Source organism: Euprymna scolopes, chromosome 29 (genome assembly GCF_053919585.1).
Source record: "Euprymna scolopes isolate OS-2025 chromosome 29, ASM5391958v1, whole genome shotgun sequence".
Taxonomy (NCBI): domain Eukaryota; kingdom Metazoa; phylum Mollusca; class Cephalopoda; order Sepiida; family Sepiolidae; genus Euprymna; species Euprymna scolopes.
In genome coordinates, this window is record NC_136510.1 from 77936219 (window position 1) to 77956037 (window position 19819).

General features: G+C 33.5%; 2 protein-coding genes across 14 annotated transcripts in view; one reads left to right on the top strand and one right to left on the bottom strand.

Annotated features, from left to right (window-relative positions):
• Positions 1-19819, top strand: part of LOC145252734 (uncharacterized) — a 676168-nt gene that overhangs the window by 449806 nt on the left and 206543 nt on the right. The window lies entirely within an intron of this gene.
• The window catches only part of LOC145252731 (NADPH:adrenodoxin oxidoreductase, mitochondrial-like), a 314252-nt gene that overhangs the window by 34936 nt on the left and 259497 nt on the right, over positions 1-19819 (bottom strand). The window contains exon 1 of one of the 10 annotated variants that reach the window (XM_080112595.1): positions 1687-1710. The exons of 8 other annotated variants lie outside the window; for them this stretch is intronic. In XM_080112595.1, coding sequence (XP_079968721.1) covers positions 1687-1695 — 9 coding nt within the window. In that variant the 5' untranslated portion in view covers positions 1696-1710. Of the gene's footprint in view, positions 1-67; positions 1370-1686; positions 1711-19819 lie in introns of those variants that run through there. One more of the 10 variants, XM_080112596.1, reaches the window with a different exon arrangement.

Here is a 19819-nt window from a genome sequence, read left to right on the forward strand (position 1 = left end):
GATCTTTTATAATGAAACCAGATTTGAAAAAATAATAATAAACAAAACCTTAAAAAATAACAAATACCTCCATTTCTACGCTTTTCTCTGGTTGGAATCACACTACAAAACCAATATTTTTTCAAAAGTGCTCAAGACGTGCGTAGAGCTTTTAAATAAATAAAATTATATAAACATTGTGAAGAGCCTAAATGGATCGATCAACATTTTGACATTTCCATGTCTCGTCAGACCTCGAAATGAATCTTGCAGTCCCACGAGATTCATTTGAGCGTGACATGGAAATGTTGATCGATGCATCTATATTTCTTACAATATATATATATATATATATATATACATACTGTGGGGGTCAAAAGTGTTTGCAAAACGTATATACTGATAAATTTATGCTTCAATATTTTCCAATATAATAGCTATGTTACTCATCGTTCGATATGCAAATATATGAAGTAAATTTATAGAAACGAAGACCAAATAATCATATTCTTGGGAAAAATACGGATTTTAAAAAAATTCAGGAAGAAATATGGGCCATAAGAGTTTGCAAGCCTCATTTATTTCAAAATAAATAACATTTTTAAACATAATTTAATTGTGTCATCATGATTATAGTACCATATATTGATAACATATTACAAGAAAACCACAGTTATTGCTCAAATAACAATTAACAAACCAATACAAATTTTTAAAACAATTTAACCATATATGCGTTTTCCTCTATTCTTAATCAAATCCATCAGCCTCTTATCAACAGAGGATGCTAATTTATGCACTTGTTGAGGTGTAATTTCAGAAGATACCTCCTTAATCCTCTCCCAAATGTCTTTTTTACTGCTGAATTGGTGCCCGTTTTTGTAAACTTTCCTCTTCATAATTGACCAAAGGTTTTCTATCGGATTCAAATCCGGCTCTAAGGTAGCCAATCCATCAGACGTTCACCAGAAATCCGCTGGGCTGAAAGCCAAGCTTTTGTTAATCGAGAAGCATGGCTTAGGGTATTGTCTTGTTGAATAATGAGATTCTGGTTGAGAGTATCATTTTGTGATTTCAACCAGGGCAATAAATTCTGTTTCAAAAATTTGCAGTAGTTCACAGAATTCATTTTGACACCTTCAGGGACAAGAAAATGGGCAAGAATCTTACTATCAATAATCTCAGCCCAAATCATCACCCCCTCTCTTCTCCCTGTTGAAGTCTGAATCGCAAGCGTAGGCTATTGCTTTTAAAAAGCCATCCCTTGGTCCAACCATCGGGGCTGTCGAGGATTGCTCTAGTCTCATCAGTCCAGAGAACATTTAATTAAATAATTAAATTCTGTTTTTTCTTTTTCTTTTTTTTCGTAAAATTTAGCAATGAAAATAAACAGAATAGCAAACGATGAAAGAGGTGAAACTAAAAAGTAAAATAAAATTAATAATGAAATTGAGAAAAAATAGGTCGGCAAACTCTTTTGTTTCTCACAGTATATATATATATACATATACATATATATATATATATATATATATATATATGCCTTAACCAACAAATTTTAGCTTTGCTATAATAATAATTTGCTAATTTCTTTGTTTCTTTTGATGAGAATAGCAAGAATAGTATTCTTTGAAACTCTGCGGAATAAGGATTTTTTTTTGAAAAATTGGAGTATTGTGTCGACCAATAAATTTAACTGTAATTTACATTTTTCATTTCTTTTCTTTATCTTATATATATATATATATATATAAAATGGGGTAAGAAATTCCAATGAGAGAAAGATGTATATTTAAATAGGGGGGGGGGTCACCAACAATGTGTATTTTTTAACATTATTTTATTATTCGGTGTTTTGGTTTTTCAAAACACGGAATAATAAAATAATGTTAAAAAATACACATTGTTGGTGACCCCCCCATTTATATATATATATATATATATATATATATATATATATATATATATATATATATATATATATACCCACATATAAATATAAAAACTTTCTAAGAAATATGTCTTATGAATATAAAACTTTTAAACATACCAATTATCTTTATTCTAAAAATATATTGAATTTTAAAATAAAAAAAAAAAGAAAGGAAATAAAACAAGAAATACTTTTCTTCCTCTCTTAAGTGTTTTGTTTACAAACTCTATTAAATAAATTTGGGGAAAATAGGTTAGGTCATGTCATACTACAGAATAATGAAGCGATGTCCTGCCAGCATACTTGAACACATTATAGACTCAATTAAACGTTATTTAAAAAATAGCAGTAAAAAAAAAAAAAAAAAAAAAAAAAAAAAGACAAAACAAAACAAAACATATGTAACACTGCAATGGAATTAGTGGCCTTCAAGGCCATTTAATGCCCTCATTTTGAAATTGAATGAATATTTTTTTTTAGATAAAGGAATTCATCGAAACTGTAATTGTTAGAATCCAGGCACATCTTCGCGCAATATGTTTCAAGAACAACCAATTAAAGCAGGAAGGAAGGTTCCAAAAGTAATGCCTCCTATTTTTTTATTCCGCCCGAATGAACTAGAGGGAAGTGAAAATTGCACTGTTATAATGACTGAAACATAACAATGAGTGTGTATTATTGGAATAGCACCTTACACTTTTTAATATAATTTCAACAAATATTCAATTAATATTAAATAAATTTTAAAATATATGAGTGACGTTCCAAAGTAATGCCTTCTATTTTTTAATTCCGCCCGCTTGGATCAGAGAGGATTGCAAATTGAATTGTTATGATGACTGAACTTATGCATTCATGATTTGAAAGTTTCATCTTTCTGTTACCGGTATTGACGGTGTGAGACTCTAAGAAAGCAACCCCTGTCATGGACGTGTGTCAGAAGCAGAGATCTGTCATTAAATTCCACCATGCAGAAAAAAATTGAACCGATCAATATTCATAGGCACCTGTTGGACGTTTACACAGCCTATGAAGTTAATATCAACACAGGAGATGGGTTTGTCGATTTCAGAGTGGTGACAGAGATGTGAGTGACAAAGCATGATCCGGACTTTTACGACCGAGATATTGTTCATCATTGGCAAAAGTAAGAATGATGGTGACTATGTAGAAAAATAAATTCTAGAGCACAAAATGTCGTTGGTTTTAATAGTACCACACCTGTCTTTGTAGCTCTTTAACATTTTAGTTTTTTTAGTTAAAAAAATAGGAGGCCTTCCTCTTGGAACAATCCCTGTATGCATGAAAAACTGAAGAGGATGCATGTATCTATGTAAGTATGCAAACTAATTTTAGGCTATTAGACCTAAGAACGTGAAATTTGGTAAGAATACATCAAATCTGTTGCCAAAATCGCTGGAAAAATTGTTGAATCATTTTCCCGCTTCAGTAAGTACCTCACTGCCAATGTAATCCTCTAGCTGTGTAAGAACCAAGTACGTCCTAAAATGGAATACTGTTATTGCATCTGGGCAGGAGCTGCTTGGCGCGCCCTATCCTGCTTTGATAGAATTCAAAACTGGCTTCGAAACCTAGTAGGCGGTGCCCTTTTTTCTTCTCTGCAACCTCTTTCCCATAGAAGAGATGTTGCGAGCCTGTCTCTGCTCTATCGTTATTTTCATAGCAAATGCTCGTTTGAGCTCTAATTAATGGTGTCGTCTTGCCAAACTTTCACAAAAAAATACTCGACTAACTACAACCACTATCAACAATTTCCTCCACTCTTTATCTGTGCCTAAATCTAAATGCAGATTCCATGAACAAAGCTTCTTTTCTAGAATTGCCTGCCTGTGGAACACTGTTCCACTGGTCTGCTTCCTGGCCGACTACAATATGGTAGCTTTCAAATTCAATGTAAACAAGTTCTTGTTGAGCCGTCCCCTTAAATAATCCAAATTCTACCCAATCTACAACATTAACGATTGCTGCACTACCACCTTACTTACATTCATTGACCCTTATCCTTGAGTGGTCTTCAGGACTTGATAAGCGGTGACCCCTTGGTTATATATATATATATATATATATATATATATATATATATATATATATACAATTTGAAAATATTTAATTTTTCTCACATCTGAAAAATCCACTTAAGTAATTAATAGCAAAACTAGATGAAATAAAGCTTTTACACATAAAATGATTTCTAGTCATTTTTAGGAGCATCACTTTCACTTGGATGTTGGCAACCTTCATGTAGTCCCTCCTGTAAAAAAAGTTATACCCTGCTGATTCATACTAGTTTGCTATGGCCAAAATAACAATAACGCATGTTTTTCAAGTGAAGTCCGGTTTGGGTATGTCCCAAATGGTTAAAACTTTTTTGAATAAAAGACACTAGTCACATTTTCATAAACATTGTTTAAGTATGATATTTTCTGTTATAGTAATTTAAAAACCATGACATAGTTTGTTTTTTTTTTTTTTTTTTTTTGACTGAATAAATTCATTTCAGTTTCAGTGAATTATGATATATATTTTTGACAATTAAGCCCCACACAAGCGTCCACATTTAGGAATCAGCAGGCTTATCTATCTATCTATCTCTATATATATATATATATATATATAGGAGCAAACAGTTAATAAAACATGTTAAAAAACACTTTGAAAAAGAGTTAAAACCATATTTAATCTGAAAAGGAAACACTCGATAAGTGGATAGTCCTCAATCCATGTAGTTTCGAAGAAATACTTTCCTTCTCATCAGAGGGTAGGAATTAGCAAAATGCGGGATCAGATTTTACATACAAAAGTATTTGATGAAACAACAAGTAAGTCAAAGAGTGTCATGAAACAACAAGTAAGTCAAAAAGTGAAGCAGAGGGAATATGGTGAAGAAAAAGGTGATTACACGTGAATGGATAGTCTGGTGAAAGATAAATAATCCAATGACGGTAAAATCCAAAGATATAACTTCAAGAAAGTTAATTGAATTTCCATTTGCACAAGTAAAATCCAATTACGGGATTTCCTTGGATTTTACTTGTACAAATGGAAATTCAATTAACTGTCTTGAAGTTATATTTTTAGATTTTACCGTCATTGAATTATTTATCTTCCACCAGACTATCCATTCACGTGTAATCACCTTTTTCTTCACCATATTCCCTTTGCTTCACTTTTTTGTTATCAAGTAAGATCTTTGACTTACTTGTTGTTTCATCAAATACTTTTGTATGCAAAATTCGATCCCGCATTTTGCTAAATCCTACCCTCTGATGAGAAGGAAAATATTTCTTCGAAACCATGTGGATTAAGGACTATCCACTTATTCAGTGTTTCTTTCTCAAATTAAATATGTTTTTAACTCTTTTTCAAAGTGGTTTTTAACATGTTTTTTAACTGTTTGCTCCTATTATAAGCTCTATCTCCTATTTGTTTTTATCGAGCTTTTACATCTGGCTGAGATAACTTTATAAATATTAATTCTTTAATATTTCAATATACATTAATTTTACCATCTTGGATCATTTTGGTAAATTTAATTGTAATTTTTATTTTATATATATATATATATATATATATATATATATATATATATATATATATATATATATATATATATACATACAGGTCCTGGATATGACCTTAAACTATATCCAGTGGTGAGGCCCCAGCTTGCGGGTTTTGGGGAGTGTGGAGCCACCTTTAAATTGTCATTGCTCCCAAGTCCGCTCTGACCCGGAGTGGTAGTAACTGTTAGGGTCCCAACTATGGGTTAAATAGAAACCGACTTGAAAACAACAAATATATTCTATTAAAAATCTTTCTTCAAAATCTTTGGATTCGGCATGAAATAACCTGAAAAGGGTTGATATGCCATAAAACAAAAACAACCAACCATATATATATATATATACATATATATATATACACATGTATATACATATGTATATATATGCATATATATATACATATACATAAATTTATATATACATACATATATATATACATACACATACATATATATACATACATATATATATATACATACACATACATATATATACATACATATATATATATACATACACATACATATATATACATATATATATATATACATACATATATATATTACATATATATACATACATATATACATACATAAATATATGTACATATATATATATACATAAATATATGTACATATATATACATAAATATATATATACATATATACATAAATATATATATACATATATATACACATATATACATAAATATATATATACATATATATATATGTATATACATATATATATGTATATACATAAATATATATATACATATATATATATGTATATACATATATATATACATATATACATAAATATATACATATATACATAAATATATATACATATATATATGTATATACATATATATATACATATATATATGCATACATATATATATGCATACATATATGTGCATATATATACATATATATACATAAATATATACATATATATACATACACATATATACATATATATGCATACATATATATACATATATATATACATATATATACATATATATACATACATATATATACATAAATATATACATATGTATACATATATATTACATATATGTATACATATATATTACATATATATACATATATATACACGCATATACATATATATATACACACATATATATATGCACACACACACAAAGAGAGAGAGAGGGGGAAGTTAAAAGAATAAGATTGATTCTTTAAGAGGAGACTTATCAGAATAATACAGACTTCAACAAATTACTTTGGAGCTTATATAGAATACTAGCAGACCGCTCGACATTGCCCGGTCGTAAAATACGCTTAAATATATTTTGATTAATGCAGATTTCGTATTTATTATATATATATATATATATATATATATATATATATATATATATATATATATATATATATATATATATATTGGACCTAATACATAGTAATGATTTCAAAGTTTAAAAAAAAAAAAATGAATTGTATGCCACCACTGATAATCGAAACCAAAACGTTTAGCTTAGGATTTACTTTTTTCTTTGATGTTAATGTCTGAGCTATGAAGACATGTTTGCTGCAAGGCTACAAATTGAAACATGAACCAATTGCTATTCGCATGCATATTCGTAGTGCCGTCATTCGACCTTCACCTGGTAAATGCCATTTTTTTTTTAATTTTCGTACTTTTGCACCGATTTTCCCTGACTAAAACCCAAATATAAAGTTCTGCATGGGTTCAAATACCCTATATATTAAGTTTCATATTTGTAGACGAAATACTGATAGAGGAGTTAATATAAAAATATATACTAATGCATATAGATTTATTCGTATTCAATAAGGATGATAGGCCAATTAGGGGTGTAGGATAAGTAAAATTTCTACTCAAATTACTGTTTTTTTAGCTTGAATTGTCTGATGAGATGGACAGGATTTTTTATAGTCCTGTCTATCGAAACAATTTGTAATGATTTAAGTAAAAATCCCTGAGGTTGAAAAATAAAAACATATTTACCTCTACTCACGTATTGAGCACTGTTTTCCCTGTTTTTTACCAAATATATCTCAAAATATATGTGTGTGTGTGTGTGTGTGTGTGTGTGTGTATTCCTGTGTCCGCTTAGTACATATTATTGCATTTGCTGAGAAATATACATTTTCCACATGCTGCAGTATATTGATTGCTATTTGTTGTGGATGGGATTACTTAGTCGTGGTAAAGGCAGTTCATCTAAGAGACGGAAAAAACGAACTCTCTCCGATGATGACTCCCTTAACAGGACTGTTGCTGTCATCAGTTCAGAGCTAACAAGGCAGATAGGGCTTCTGAGGTGTGTGAAGGTAACCTATCTAAAAGAACGTAAAATTTGACCAAAAGCCTGAGAGTGTGATATGGCCCAATCAAAGAAAGTCATGCATAAGTAGTTCTTAGAGTTTTCGGGGGGGGGGGTTGTTTTTTTGTCCTGTGTGTATTCTGTCCTTGATACACAAGAGCACAAAACCTAAAAAGAAACTTTGAAAAGTGGTCAAACTTGAAACCGAGTCAACACCATTTGTTGTTATGTTACTGTTGTCTTTTGTATTTTTCTTCAATTATTATTAATATGAATAATAATTAAATTAGGGAGTGGGGAAAAAAGTACCTTAGACTTATATCTGACAACATAACTTTGTATGTTGAATAACATGGAACAATATATAATAAATAAAAATCGGCTAGTCAGAATCAAGTTTAGACTTAAGCCCACACTTTCCTTAACATTTTTATATTTTTTAGGATTTAAAAAAATTTATTATGTAAATCTCACCTGTCTGTTGGTGTGTGTGTGTGTATACGTATGTATGTTTGATACACATGACGAACACTGAAAAAATTGGTATCGTTTGAAAGCTCAGACGCTCGGACAACAAATATGAAAAAATTGGCTGAAAACATTAATTCTTTCACCATCAACTGAGCCGTTTTCTACAAGGAGGGGTCACTTTTTTCGGTGACATTTTTGCAATGTCATTCCGCCTTGTGACATCGATGAATGCGTAAAACATGTTATTTCGAACACAATCGTGGTGGGTGCATCAATAAGACCGTTTGCTTTTTTTCACCTCTTTTTCCTCTTGTGCGTTTCGGGTTCAAGCCTGCCTATTACTCCTGATTTTTTTTTTTTTTTCGCTCGCACAGGTACTTGCTACTATTTTGAGTTATTTGAATTCATTTTGTTTTTGTTTTGTTTTTTTTTGGTTGCTCAATCAACCCTCTTACACACACCTTAATACACTCGGGCAACGCTGGGCACCTAGGCTAGTATTATATAAAAATAGTAGTAGTAGTAGTAAAAGTCGATCAACCTTTAACTAATATAAACTTCAACAGATCAATGGCGACAAATCTTCAATGATCATCACCAAATAATATTGCAACTGGGCACAATCTTTGAATGAAAATTGACTAGAACTTTAATCTCTCTCTCTCTCTCTCTCTCTCTCTCTCTCTCTCTCTCTCTCTCTCTCTCTGCTCCCGTTTTCCCTTCCATCTCCCTTACCCTCTTTCTTCTTTTCTCATCCCATTCTTCTCTTTGGACACACACACACACACACACACATACACAACTCGCTCGAGGATGAGTTAGCAAAAGGGAATTAACTCCATGAAAAAAAAAAATCAGTTATTTCCTGATAAAATCTGCGGCAATTAAAGAATGAATCTTTTTTTATATATATAAATTTAAGATTCCAGGCAAAGTTTATCAAGATTATATAATTCTGTAGGTTTTTGTTTGATAGTTTTTTATTTTTAGCCACACACACACACACACACACACACACACACACACACACACACACACACAAATGCCCTAGATACGCTGCAATTAATAAACCGATTATATTCTATTAATATATACTTAAATAAATAAAAAAGCCCACATTGATTAACTGTTTACTTAACTAGTAATTTAATATTTATTTGGATAAGAAAATGTCTTTTTTTGCAAGTTGTTGAAAGATCTTTTATGGTTCCTCTATTTGGCTTTAAAATGAGTGCTTGTTACTCTCACAAAATATCTTTTTTTAGGCTAAGATTATCTTCTGTAAACGAAATAATTTTCCAATTTCTATTTTTTCTTCTGATATTCCTATTATTTCTGCTATTATATATTATATTATATTATATTGTTTTTTAAAGCATTATTATAGTTTCTTTTTGTTTTTGTTTTTTTACAAGGGAGTATCAAAGGCCAGAGGACATGTGTTGATGAGTGAACACAGTGATAATCGGCAATAGTGGGAATTGGATAGAAATTGATTATTTACGAGGACAGCTCAACAAGAACTTGTTTACATTGGACTTGAAAACGACCAAAAGGGGGCATTCTGGATAGGAACAAAAATAAAAATTGCCTCAGTCTAAAAGGATTTCTCCTCCACTGATCGAGGTCAGAAAAGGTGAAGTGTAGTATCAGAACAGATGGTATTTATTTGCTCCCCCACTGAGCAAATTAGGCACAAGGCCGATTTTTAATGTGAAGAGTGAAGGGGAAATGGGGACCAACTCCTCGGGGAGTAGGGGAGCTGGATAGTGACAATTGGTATGAAGGGTTGCCCCTACATTGACCAAGGTCTTATATGTGGGGTCGCCCCCACATATGGTCTTTGCTTGCAGTATCTGCCGGAACAGATGGTATTTATTTGCTCCCCCACTGAGCAAATTAGGCACAAGGCCGATTTTTAATGTGAGGAATGAAGGGAGGGGGAAGGGAAAAAGGGGACCAGCTCCCGAGAGGTGGGAAATGGGAGCTGGTTAAAGGTCAGGTATGTGGAGTTGCCCCCACATCTGGTCTTTGCTTGTAGTATCTGCCGGAACAGATGGTATTTATTTGCTCCCCCACCGAGCAAATTAGGCACAAGGCCGATTTTTAAAGTGAGGAGTGAAGGGGAAATGGGGACCAACTCCCCGGGGAGTAGGGGAGCTGGATAGTGACAATTGGTATGAAGGGTTGCCCCTACATTGACCAAGGTCTTATATGTGGAGTTGCCCCCACATATGGTCTTTGCCTGCAGTATCTGCCGGAACAGATGGTATTTATTTGCTACCCCACTGAGCAAATTAGGCACAAGGCCGTTTTTAATGTGAGGTAAAAACCAGCTCCCCTAAAAGTAGGCAAAAAGGGGGCACTCTGGTTACCAAAAATAATAATTGTCCCAGTATAGAGGGTTTCCCCTCCATTGACTGGTACAAATTATCTTAAGTGCAGTATCTGCCGGAACAGATGGTATTTATTTGCTCCCCCACTGAGCAAATTAGGCACAAGGCCGTTTTTAATGTGAGGTAAAAACCAGCTCCCCTAAAAGTAGGCAAAAAGGGGGCACTCTGGTTACCAAAAATAATAATTGTCCCAGTATAGAGGGTTTCCCCTCCATTGACTGGTACAAATTATCTTAAGTGCAGTATCTGTCGGAACAGATGGTATTTATTTGCTCCCCCACTGAGCAAATTAGGCACAAGGCCGATTTTTAATGTGAGGAGTGAAGGGAGGGGGAAGGGAAAAAGGGGACCAGCTCCCGAGAGGTGGGAAATGGGAGCTGGTTAATGGTCAGGCATGTGGGGTTGCCCCCACATCTGGTCTTTGCTAGTCATAGCTTGCAGCATCTGCCGGAACAGATGGTATTTATTTGCTCCCCCACCGAGCAAATTAGGCACAAGGCCAATTTTTAATGTGAGGAGTGAAGGGAGGGGGAAGGGAAAGGGGGGACCAGCTCCCGAGAGGTGGGAAATGGGAGCTGGTTAAAGGTCAGGCATGTGGGGTTGCCCCCACATCTGGTCTTTGCTAGTCATAGCTAGTCATAGCTTGCAGTATCTGCCGGAACAGATGGTATTTATTTGCTCCCCCACCGAGCAAATTAGGCACAAGGCCGATTTTTAATGTGAGGAGTGAAGGGGAAATGGGGACCAACTCCCCGGGAAGTAGGGGAGCTGGATAGTGACAATTGGTATGAAGGGTTGCTCCTACATTGACCAAGGTCTTATATGTGGGGTCGCCCCCACATATGGTCTTTGCTTGCAGTATCTGCCGGAACAGATACTACACTTTGATCTTGGCCAAAATGCCAAGATTTCTACTGTAAAGGAATTGTGGCTAATTCTATGGCTAATTGATATTGGAATGTGCTTAATAATAGAAGATAAGTCAGTAAGATGATAGACGTTTTAGAATCATGTTTGACTTCATCCAAAACGCATATCAGTCATATAGGAAAGAAAACTTTTACCAATTATGTGTTAATTAGTGTTGGAACGCTGAATTGGAATCGAGAATTGGGAAATTGGAACTTTTTGGGGTATCGGAATTGGTATTATAATCCTAAAAGTTTGTATTTTCCAATGCCAAAAAAATCGATTCTTTTAATCTTTACTTGTTTTTGTTTGAAGCAAACGTTTCCATTTCTTGTAGTATTGATAAAAATGATAAATATTTATTGGTTTTAAACTACAGTAGAACGCCGGGATATGGCATTAATCTGTTTCAGGTTTGGGATCGTAAGGTGAAATCGCTGTACGATTGGTTGGTTGGTTGTTTTTGTTTTACGGCATATCAACCCTTTTCAAGTTATTTAATGCCGAATCCAAAGATTTTGAAGAAAATTTTTTTTATAGAATATATTTGTTGTTTTCAATCTGGTTTCTATTTAACCCATAGTTGGGACCGTAACAGGTACTACCACTCCGGGACCCTAACAGGTACTACCACTCCGGGTTGGGAGCAATGGCAATTAAAGGGTGCCTCCACACTCCCCAAAGCCCGCAAGCTGGAGCCTCACCACTGGATATAGTTTAAGGTCATACCCAGGACCACGTACGATGGGACCTAAGCAAAATTTATACAGTACATATTAAAAATTTGTAACAAAATACAGAACAGTATATAATACGCATGTATATAATCAAATAACATTGTTATAACATTATAAGGCGGTGCAAATACCATAACCAGGGTCCGGAAAAACATTGTATTCCACATCGTAACGTGAAAAAAACGTATCCTAGGGCCAACGTATCCCGGGGTCCTATTGTACTAATTAAACCTATAGATCACTCCTTCTCCTCTAGTGTGTTTTTATGTTTGTGAAAATGTGTGCATATATTATGTGGGTTTTTACAATAATCAGAAAATCAAAACAATAACTAAAATATAGCTGAATATTTAGAGCTTTAAAAAGAAATTGAATGAGAATCAGTAATTGCATAGGGATTGGTAATTTACGACAGAATGAATAATTGTATCGGAATTGGGAAAAATATTGGAATCGTCCCATCACTAATGGTTATTCTAACTCAAACCACTAGCCGTTTATTATTAAGCACATGCCAATATATTATAACACTTAAGAACAGGTATAAAAGATGCTTGTGCTATCAATTCTAACACAGATATTTCTAAACTTCCCCCTTCAGAGGTCATTCAAGCAAACACCCCTTTCCCCCTAAAAACAAAATATATATACAGAGTTTTTATGTTTTATTCTTTTCTCTCATTCCTTTGAAATGGTCGAGTAGGTTATTAAAAACCAGGAAGTTATTGCTTTCATATGGCTTTCATGTTTTATACAGTTATTTATTTTACAAACGCACACACATAAATATTTCTATTTATATAAAACTAGCCGGGGGGGGGGCATTGCCCGGATGTTTGTAGGTGTGAAAAAAACAAAAGTGTTAGTAAGCAGCCAGGCGGAAATGCAAAAAAAAAAAAAACAAGTGAAGCATGCATGGTCCCCGTGAGTGCACAGTGAACGAAGCATAAAAAAATGACTAAGTTCAGCATTTGCCCCCCCCCACACACACACACCATTTAGCACCAAAAGTGCCCAGGGGACGCCAAATCTTGGTGAAAATGAACAAACGGTGCAGTTTTATGCCTTAACATATGTAAATTTGAGTTCTGCACCATGCAAAAAAAGAAATGACTAAGGCCATCATTCCCCCCTCCCTCCATTTAGCCCCAAAAAGCCCTAAGGCCTTAACATATTTAAATTTGAGTTCAGCACCATGCAAAACTGCTAAATAGACATACACAGAAAATTCTGGACAAATATAGTAAAATAGTCCCAAAAATGGAGTGTTTTTATTAGCCCTAAAAGAGCCCTTGGGGCATACCCGAGAGTTATCGTGAAGTATAGTCAAACAAAATTATATAGAAATCAGTTAGTTAAAACTTTTCAGAAAGTTTTATAAAAATTCAAGGCATCAATTTTTCTTAATAAACACAAAAGTGTCAATTTTAGCCATTTTAACCTGAAAGGTACCCCTAGGTGGGCAACCAGAGTTTTCCCGGAAAATCCGTTCTGTTACTTTTTTACTCATATTATGTTTAATGTTAGTGAAAAATTTCAAAACATTTCAAGGCGTAGTCATTATTGAGAAAAATGCAGACGGACGAACAGACAAGGCTCAATTTACAGGTCCACCCTCCTTTTGTCGGGGGACCAAAAAAAACAAACAAAAAAAGAATCACTGTGCAACACTCAACAGGCTCCATTTTACACCTGACTCAATTCAAACACCTGCAAATCAGAAACCACAATTAGTTTAGAGCTGTAATTTACCACATAACTCATAGAGATATAAATCATTGAACATGCAAAGTTTAAGTTGGATCAGATAACTGGAATTACTTAATTAACCAAAGTCAATCCAACGGTGACGATGACTTGCTAAAATGTCGGGGAAAAAAATCGTCCCCTCCTTGTACAAAACGGCCAAGTTTAGAGTGAAGGAATTAATGTTTTGGGCCAATTTTTCAATATTTGTCGTCCAAGATGTTGAGCTTCAAAATGATGATCCATCGCCTCTATCAAAAGTTTTTGCGAGACATACATACATACATACATACATACATTTAAACAGACAGGTGAGATTTATATTATAGATGTTGGTTTTATATACATTTTATTTTTTGTATACATTTTATTGGGACACCCTGTATATTTGTATATATAGGATTCGCTCTTAAATTGATTAACCGATAATTATAAAGTTTAGAACACATCTGTTGGGCATAAGAGTAGGTAATGTAGGCTACATTTAGTTTAATGTAGTTTTATGCAAAAGAGTAAGAATAGATAAAATCCCTGTGTGAAAATTCAGACACATTTAATTATAAAATTTTAACAATTCTCCAATTTTCATTTTCTTTCAAGTATTTTAAAGAATTTTTTTAGACATTATCTAGAATGAAAATCATATAATGGATTTTAATCAAAATTGGAATTAGGATTCTAGGCATAAGTTTTAGTTAATATCATTATTTCTTTATTTTTAATTTTCATAAGCGAACATAAAATTGGTCCAAACCTATTATGTCCAGAGAATTAATTTTGCTCTTCCTGGAACCAGTATTTTTATATATACAGTAGAACTCCGGGATATGATCGCCCTAGGATACGTTTTTTTTTTTTTAGGTTACGATTTGAAATACAATGTTTTTCCGGCCCCTGGTTACGGTTACGGTGTTATTTATTATGTTATTTGATTATATACATGTGTATTATATACTGTATTGTATTTTGTAACTAATTTTTAATACCGTATCCAGGGGTTCTAATATATACATATATACACACACACACACATATATATATATATATATATATATATATATATATATATATATATATATCTTATTATTATTATTATTATATAAAAGTCACTTTTTGTGCGTGTGTTCCTTCCTCATAGGTTCCGAAATGGTTGAGCCCATCTTTTGCTGGCCCTGGATATGACCTTAAACTATATCCGATGGTGAGGCCCCAGCTTGCGGGCTTTGGGGAGTGTGGAGCCACCTTTTAATTGCCATTGCTCCCAGGTCCACTCTGACCCGGAATGATAGTACCTGTTAGGGTCCCAACTATGGGTTAAATAGAAACCGCCTTGAAAACAACAAATATATTCTAGTAAAAAAATTTTCTTCAAAATCTTGGGATTCTGCATTTTTGGATTCGACATGAAATAACCTGAAAAGGGTTGATATGTCGTAAAACAAAAACAACCAAACCAAACGATCTTTTGCAAATTTCACACTAAGCTAATTTATTTGTCTGGCAGTGTTCTTAGACATGTTTTGTACAGGAATTCGTCTGATAAATATCCAAAATCGAAAAAAATCCGATCTTAAAAGTAGTTTTTCTTCTCTTACAGATAAAAAAGAATTTTTGCAGGGGGACAGTTTACATTACACAGGTGTAACCTTGGTTGGCGTAATGTAAAATATTCTGTAAAAATTCTTTTTTATCTACAAGAGACGAAAGACTCTGTTTAATATTCTCAAGCCCAAATATCAGCTGACATGATATTGTAAACAAACACAGACAGAATTTGATGAATGACATTATCATTATTATTTTTTTTTTTTTTTGCGAATTAGTTCGCCGGCCAAATTATTCCTCGTAATATATAATATTCAATAGAGGATTGATTCTATAATAATATATACACAATTTGTATAAATTAATATCATGTTTAAGCATATTGTATGACTGGGCAATGCCGGGTGTCCAGCTAGTGTGTGTGTGTGTGTGTGTGTGTGTGTGTGTGTGTATATATATATATATATATATTATAATGCATCTAAAACCAAGCTTCTCTCTTTACATCATCAACATTCTAATCCATATTTGTCATCAATTGAAATGAATGGCTCTCGTCTTCAGGAGGCCTCAAGTTTTGACAAGCTTCTGGGCTTGACCATTACTCCTGATCTTAAATGGAACACGTATATCAAATCTGTTGCCAAGGCCGCTGGAAAAATGGTGGGATCTTTCTATCGATCCGGTAGATATCTCACTGCTGATGCTATTCTCTATCTATATAAGAGCCAGGTACGTCCAAGGATGGAATACTGTTGCCACATCTGGGCAGGAGCTGCTAGAAAGGACTTGTCCTGCCTTGATAGAGTTCAAAATAGACTTCGTAGCCTCATAGGAGATGTCCTTTTCTCCTCCTTGCAACCTCTATCTCACAGACGAGATGTTGCGAGTTTGTCTCTGATGTATCGTTATTTTCATGGAAAGTGTTCAACTGAGCTTCAATCTATGGTCCCCCCTCGCCAAACTTTCACAAGAAACACTCGTCTAGCTGTAAACACTATCAATAATTTCCCCCACTCTTTATCTGTGCCTAAACCTAAACGTAGATTCCATGAACAAAGCTTCTTTCTTAGAACTGCACGCCTGTGGAATTGTCTTCCGTTTTCCTGCTTTCCGGCTGACTACAATATGGTTGTCTTCAAGTCTAAAGTAAATAAGTTCTTGATGAGCCGTTCCATATAAGTTATCAAATTTACCAAATTTTCATTACTAATGATTACTATATTGTCCAATTTCTACTGTACACTCTTTAACCCTTATCCTTGAGTGGCCTCTGGGCCTTGATAATGTGGTGATGCCTATGTAAAAAAAAAAAAAAAAAAAAAAAAAAACACTTGTTTCACGGTTCTACTGATCATAAGTGTAGCTTGACTGTTCTCAAATCTCAGACCGTATGTATTATGGTCAAGTGCATTCACTGTTATGCCACAAATCCTAGATCACATCACGTGCTATTTTTATCACTTACAAACTTATGTCAATTTTTGTTGCAATATTATTTTTATATATAATGGGGGTATCCACCCTGAAAGTTGGGAGATTCTATTTATAAACACCGCCGACAGAAACTGACAAATCAAATTAATTCACGTTCTGTTATCAACCAATCAGAAACGAGAATTGCTTCATAAAAATTGAATCTTTTAGCATTCCAGCAAATAATTTTTTCGTCTCAACACGAGAAGGGTCTTTTGCTCTTTGCTTGCAAAATTATAAAGTCCAGAACCTTTATAGAACAGCTACCTACTGAAAATTCTTTATATCTGGGACTTGTATAGAAAAACTATCCATCAGAAACTTTTCTTAAATTAAACATGCCTTCCAATTCAAGAGGTTCTGGGCTCAGCGGAAAACTTAAATGGATCAGAATCCAAATTCGAATTGTGGCAATTAAAATTTTTAGGATATTTACAAATCCAAAAGTTACACAAGGTAATTCAGGCACAACCTGATACCAGAAACGACCCTGAGTTTAATGAAAAGCATGCAACTTTCTGTGGAATTAATACAGTGCTTAGGTGACAGAAGTCTATCTTTGGTAATGCGAGAAGCCTTGGACAATGTCTGCAAAGCATTGAACATATTAAGAGAGCATTGAAAGAAACCCCCAAAATTATCTCTTTATATACTGAACTGACATCTTTAAAACGTATGGAAGCCAAGACGATTACGGGTTATATCACAAGGGTCAAAATAACAGCAAATTCATTAAAAATGTCTGGTGAAGTTATTAGCAACAGTCTATTAATCTCATTAAAAGGGTTGCCGAGTGATTTTAAGCTGTTTACCATCATGATAACTCAGAAAAACTCATGACTTTTAGTCAGTTCAAGGTAGCACTCAGAAGTTACAAGGAAACTGAGAAAATGATCACAGAAAAAAACGAATCTACAAATATCATGAAATTTAAAAATGTCTACTTAAAAACACCAAAATTAAATTATAACTTTACCTCGAATAAAAATCACAACTTTTCCAAAAACAATTTTTCTCCTAAGAAAAGGACAAACATTATTTGCTATAATTGTAGGCGACCCAATCACAAGAGTTCCCAATGTAGATACAAAAATTTCAAAGGGGACTTCATTAAAAAGGTGGAAAGCTCTGTTACATTTTTACTTTCATGTACGCTTGACATTTCAACAAATAGTAACAGCTTTCTTGTCGATTGTGGTGCAACGGTACGTGTAATTACAAAAGAATCAGATTTTATCAATTTTGATCCCAACTTTAACCCTCAGAGTCACTTTATAGAGCTAGTCGATGGCATGCGAGTAAACGATATCGTTTTGAAAAGAGGTGATGCTAAAATGGACTTTATTTCTGTATTCTGGAAAATGCTCTTCTAATCCCGAAATTTAGGCAAAATATATTTTCTGTACAAACCACTACTAAACAAGGTGCAAATATCAAACTTTAGCCCCAATAAATCAAAACTGGTGTACCCACATGGAACTGTATTCGATATTAAAGAAAATGGAAAACTATATTATTTAAACAACCCATCAAAAATCGCCTGCTATGATTTACAGACATGGCATAAAATTCTTGGACACTGCAATATTCCAGATATTAAAAAGTTGCCGAATTTAGTTGATGGAATGAAAATAAAAACTCTAAAAAAACTTGACAAACTGCAACGTTTTTACTCAAGGTAAAACGACAAATTACCAAAACAAGATGCCAGACAAGAAAGCCACGAAAATCCTATCACTGGTACATTGTGACTTGAACAGTTCCATGGAACCGATGAGCAGAAAAACTTCAGGTATGCATTATATTTTGAAGACGATTATTCTGGTTTTATAATGGTCTATTTCTTAAAGAACAAATCTGATACCTTGCTAGCAACTAAAAAATATTTAGCTGACATAGCCTTCTACAGTGCAGCAAAGTGTATTCGCTTTGATAATGATACAGAATTCACTAATAAAGACTTTGAATTTTTATTAATTAACCATCGTATCAAACATGAAAAATCGGCCTCGAATTCACCTCACCAAAACAGAACTGCTGAAAGATCATAGCAGACACTTTTTGAAATGGTAAGATGTCTACTGATTGAATCAAAACTTCCTAAAAACGTCTGGACGTATGCACTCAAGACTGCTGCATATATACGCAACCAGTTCTTTAACAAAAGACTATTTAGAACCCCATAATGAAGCTTTCTGTGGTAGAAAACCAAATTTAAGCAGAATGCATGCATTTGGTTCATTTATGTATTTGGTACGCATTTATAGATAAGAAAAGCAAATTAAATATCAAAACCGGTCGAGGTATATTCCTTGGGTATGATAAAAACAGCCCAGCCTACTTAGTATTTTTTCCAGAGAAAAATAAAATAAAAAGAATCCGATGTATAAAATTCACAGACACATTTAATTTCAAAGACGAAAATCCATTATATGAAGAGGGTGAATTAATATTTCCTCAAACTCATAAAACAAATGACGATAATGAAGTCGCCGTTGTCAAGGACAAGAGTATTAATAATGATGACAGCAATGATGCTAATGTTAAAGTCGAAAATTCGTCATTACGTTGCCCCAAAAGAAGTAGAAGACCCATTTTTTTTTTTTTTTTTTGTGGTCGACAATTTGGAAGATTATAAAGTACACTATTACTATTCTATGGATAATATGCCAAAAAGCTTTAACGAAGCAATTAATTCAGAACATTGTCAGCAATGG